Source organism: Helianthus annuus, chromosome 16 (assembly GCF_002127325.2).
Source record: "Helianthus annuus cultivar XRQ/B chromosome 16, HanXRQr2.0-SUNRISE, whole genome shotgun sequence".
Classification (NCBI taxonomy): Eukaryota; Viridiplantae; Streptophyta; class Magnoliopsida; order Asterales; family Asteraceae; genus Helianthus; species Helianthus annuus.
The window spans coordinates 55,438,881-55,443,666 of NC_035448.2; the positions used below are offsets into that span (position 1 = coordinate 55,438,881).

A 4,786-nucleotide genomic window follows, 5' to 3' on the forward strand; every position below is an offset into this window, starting at 1 on the left:
TTGTTGTTGAATTGTGTTATTTTGGTCAAAGTTTAAGTTTGACCGGGTTGGGTTTTAGTTTTAGTATACTTTGAATATTATGAAATGTTTTCTTTAATAATAAATCATGACTTGTAAGTTGTATGTGTGGAGGGGCTACAACGTGGATTGTCGGCACCCATACAAAAAAGTGGATTGTCGGTAACCAAAAAGAAAAATAGTGTAGCTCCAAATAACACTGAAAATCCTCTGATTCGATCAGAGCTTTTAAAGAGTATAATTGTTAATGTTTGTTGGGATTTCGTTCCTCATATTAACATTATACAAATAATTTGAAGAAAAACTTAAGATTCATCTTTGTTGTGATTTCAACTTTCAAAACATCCCTATGTAAATGTTTTGTGCGCATATGCCTTTCACTAGTGGTTTTGCTATAGTTTTTCTTTGCTTTTCTGAATGGCAAATTAGCTTACTGTATACTTTTCGTGCAGGTGAACACTCCACCTTATTGATAGAAGAGAGAAGCGAATGAGGTAGTGGTGGAGTGGTTGGGAAAGACTTGGTGTTCCTTGTGACCCAGGTTCGACTCCCACTCTTTCCATTATTTTCTACGGCATCCAGAGAATACGGGTGGCGCCGGTTCGTCTTGGATGGGAGGCGAGGTTTTACCGGTTATTCCACTGTCGTGCCATCGGGCTTGTGGAGGTCGGGTTTCCGCGCATCTGGGAGAGCCAAGGGGTTGGCGGCGGTCGAGTGGTCGACCTTGGCCACAACGCCCGGTGTCACGGTGGTTGCCACGTCGTTCCTTGCCGTTAAAAAAAAAAGATAGAAAAGAGAGACCTTACTATCACACAATATGTGATTATTATTATTTTTTTTTTTGCTAAAAGGTATTCACATTTGATTCCTCATACACATCCTTATATCTCTAAATTTTGATCTAAAAGATTACCCGGCGAGAAAGGTTATCCAGCGAAAACTTCAAATCAATCTTTAGTGAGGAGAATTGAATGGTAATTAGTAAGCGCATTCATAAATATATTGAATGAGAGACGATTCTTAAAATTTCATTATCAGAAAAGATATAGATGAAAACCCTTTATTATTCCTTAAATTATAGCAATGGGTTTATAAATATATAGAACTAGAGGGATAACCCGCTATGCAACGGGTTTTCTATCGGTATCAACGGGTTAGTACGATACCGACACTTTATGTAACAACCGAAAGAGGAGTTCGATTGGTTTTGTTATGCCTTATTATGGTACCGATACTCACAATAGCAACCGAAAAAAGAAACCCAAAAATAAAGCCCTAATATGTCCAAAAGAATATCCGCACATGTTCTACATTGATTGGAAAACTATAAAATGAAGGTTGGTTTCGATAAGATCGATGCTAAATGTTATTCGGTCAGAATTAATACGGTTTATCAGAAAAGATAAAACAAAAAAAAAAGTCATGCCATGACAAACAGAGGCACATGATTTAAGAGGTGGGGAGGGGCGCCCGACCCGCCAAAGTTTTCGGGCAGTAGTGTTATATATGTACGTTTCGTATAGGATTTTGTAGGTTTATACGTTTTCGACCCCCTGGCTTTATAAAAAAAATTAGGTATATACGTTTTCGACCCCCTTGTTTTAATTTTTTTTATTTATATAGCCCAAATAAAATATTTAATTAGCCCAAATCATTATATTTGGTAGAATAGTAGAATGTATATTATATAACCCAAATCAAATCATTATATAGCCCAACTTAATATTTGAAGGATTATAAGTTAAATATAATAATTCATAGTATTAGTGATATTAGGATAATGTGTGACATTATTAGTATTGTAATTAGATATAGTATAGGCGGTTATCAAATCCGCCGTTATGTATATATGTATTCATGTAACAACTCTAATGACTTACCAATTCGAATACGAACATCAACATTCGATATACTCAAAACCCTAATCTGCATTTCTGTTTCAATAAAGTGGTATCAGAGTCACATCGATCCAGAACTCGAAAAATCAAAGAGGAATTCAAACTCAAATCCCAAAATTATTGGGACAAAATTACTATCACTGGCATATACAGATGAAGGTGTTATTGATATCTCAAGATCTATGGACGATTATAGAAGAAGGATATAGAGAACCAGCTGCTGGAGCATCAAAAAGTGATCCGAATAATCACAAAGAAACGGTTAAGAAGGACAAGAAGGCTCTGCATACTATGTTTCAAGCGGTCAATGAAACAGTATTTGAACGAATTGCAACAAGCAAAACGTCAAAGGAAGCATGGGATATTCTTCACAAGGCTTACAGAGGGGAACACAGAGTCAAAACGGTAAAACTCCAAACTTTAAGATGTGAATTAGATGCATTACGATCGAAAGACAGTGAAACAATAGAAGAATATGTTAACAGAACAACGGTGATAGTTAATCAATTACGTTTAAACGAAGAAAATATCACCGAACAACGAATCATTGAGAAAATTCTTCGTACTTTAACACGAAAATATGAATCGGTGGTAGTAGCAATAGAAGAATCCAAAGATCTGTCTGCTATAACCACTGAAGAATTACTCGGAATATTACAATCTCATGAATTGAGACTCAAACAATACGATGATGTTCCAATAGAACAAGCGTTTCAAGTACAGAATGCCAACCAAGATCGATCAAGACCTTTCAGATCAGATTACTCTGGTAGAGGAAGAAGTAGGGGAAGAGGAAGAACTAATGGACAAATTCGTTGCCATAATTGCCAAAAATTAGGGTATACAACACGTTTTTGTCAGAAGAGGGATGAGAGTGATAAGAACAATAGTGTTCTATTACATGAAGATGAAACCGATGAGGGAAATGATGAAACACTGTTTATGATTTTCAGTATGGAAGAAGTTACAAAAGAGGATTGCTGGTATTTAGATAGTGGATGTAGCAATCACATGACCGGAAATAAGAGACTATTTACTACCCTAAATGAGTCTGAAAGAAGAGAAGTAAGGACCGGTGATAATAAGAGACTCGAAGTCCTGGGTAGTGGTGATGTAACAATCAAAGTGAGAGGTGTAGAGAAGAAGGTACCCAACGTTTTCTACGTAGAAGGTCTAAAACATAATCTTTTGAGTGTAGGACAACTCATGCAAAAGGGATATGAAGTAAACTTTCATAATCATGCATGTGTTATCAAAGATCCGACAGGGATGCCTATAGGAACTGTCAAGATGACGGAAACAAGATGTTCCCTCTAAATCTGAATTATGATGTAACTCCACGAGTGTGCAATATAATGACTCAAGATCCATCGGTTTTATGGCACAGACGTTATGGCCATATTAACTTCGAAACACTGCATAACATGGGAACGAAAGAGGCTGTGAAAGGATTGCCCAAAATAAACTCCAAGTCCCCGCAAAGCGTCTGTGAAGGCTGTTTGTTTGGAAAACATGTCAGAAAACCTTTTCCGAAACAAACCACGTGGCGTGCAAGTAAGCCCTTGCAACTCGTGCACTTAGACATATGTGGTCCCATGAGAACGATCTCAATTGGAGGATGTAGATACTTAATCACTTTCATAGATGATTTTTCAAGAAAAACATGGGTTTATTTCTTAAAATTGAAGTCAGATGCCTTAGTCTACTTCAAGACATTCAAAAGCTTGGTAGAAAATCAAACAGATTTTAAAATAAAAGGATTACGTACAGATAGAGGAGGAGAATATTGCAGCCATGAATTTCAAAATTTCCTCAAAGACAATGGGATTCGTCATCAACCCACCACGAGTTATACTCCCCAACAGAACGGGGTTACCGAACGAAAAAACATGACACTTATGGAACTTAGCAGAAGTATGTTAAAGATGAAACGGATGTCTCACTCTTACTGGGCAGAAGCAGTGGCATGTGCCATATATCTTTTGAACCGAGCCACAACTAAAGGAATACAACATGTGACTCCTCAAGAAGCATGGAGCGGAAGAAAACCCGACGTATCACATCTGAGGATATTTGGAAGTGTAGCATATGCACACATACCAAAACAATATCGGGGCAAGTTAGACGACAAGACAGAGAAGACCATCATGATAGGTTACAGTGAACATAGTAAGGCATACAAGATTTATAATCCAATAACTAATAAAATCATTATTAGTCGAGATGTCTACTTTGATGAGAGTCAAGACTAGGAAGGATCTGAAAGAACTGAAAGAAACTCAAGTATTCAATTGAACTATCCAGACGATGAAGTACTTAGAAGGGATACAACTGGTGCAGACGACATATCCACTGCTGAAGAGAATGATCAAGACGCAAATCCATCAACTGATACTGCAGGACTGAATGATCAAGACGGAGAACAGGTCAGTGATGGTGAAACTGGAATTCAGAGTAACAATCAAGGAGAGGAAGACTCATCATCGTCCTCATCAGAAAATGAAGTTTTGAAGACTAGAAACATTTCGGAGATATATGAAGAAACTCAGCAGCTCACAAAAGAACAAGTAAACGAGTTATATAATGCTCAATTCGTGACAGAAGATGCAGCAAATTTTGTTTTGTATGTTGATGCAGATCCAACATCGTACGAAGAGGCACATAAAGATAACAAATGGAGGGAAGGAATGGATAGGGAAATGGAATCAATACAAAGAAATGAAACCTGGGAACTAGTGGATCCTCCCAACAATCCAAGACCTATAGGTGTAAAATGGATCTTTAAAACGAAATATGATGAACATGGAAATGTGAGCAAGTACAAAGCACGATTAGTGGCAAAGGGTTATAATAAAAAATATGGCGTTGAT

The 4,786-nt window shown here is 37.2% G+C and overlaps 1 protein-coding gene across 1 annotated transcript; it reads left to right on the forward strand.

The window, feature by feature from the left end:
- The first annotated feature begins 2,069 nt into the window (after positions 1 to 2,069).
- On the forward strand, positions 2,070 to 3,233 carry LOC110919268. Its single transcript, XM_022163541.1, has one exon. It carries the CDS (start codon positions 2,070 to 2,072, stop codon positions 3,231 to 3,233), a length of 1,164 nt encoding a protein of 387 aa, XP_022019233.1.
- Positions 3,234 to 4,786: the final 1,553 nt, after the last annotated feature.

Excerpts from the sequence above, each read along its gene's own strand:
- LOC110919268 (XM_022163541.1), top strand. The coding sequence starts at position 2,070 with ATGAAGGTGTTATTGATATCTCAAGATCTATGGACGATTATAGAAGAA.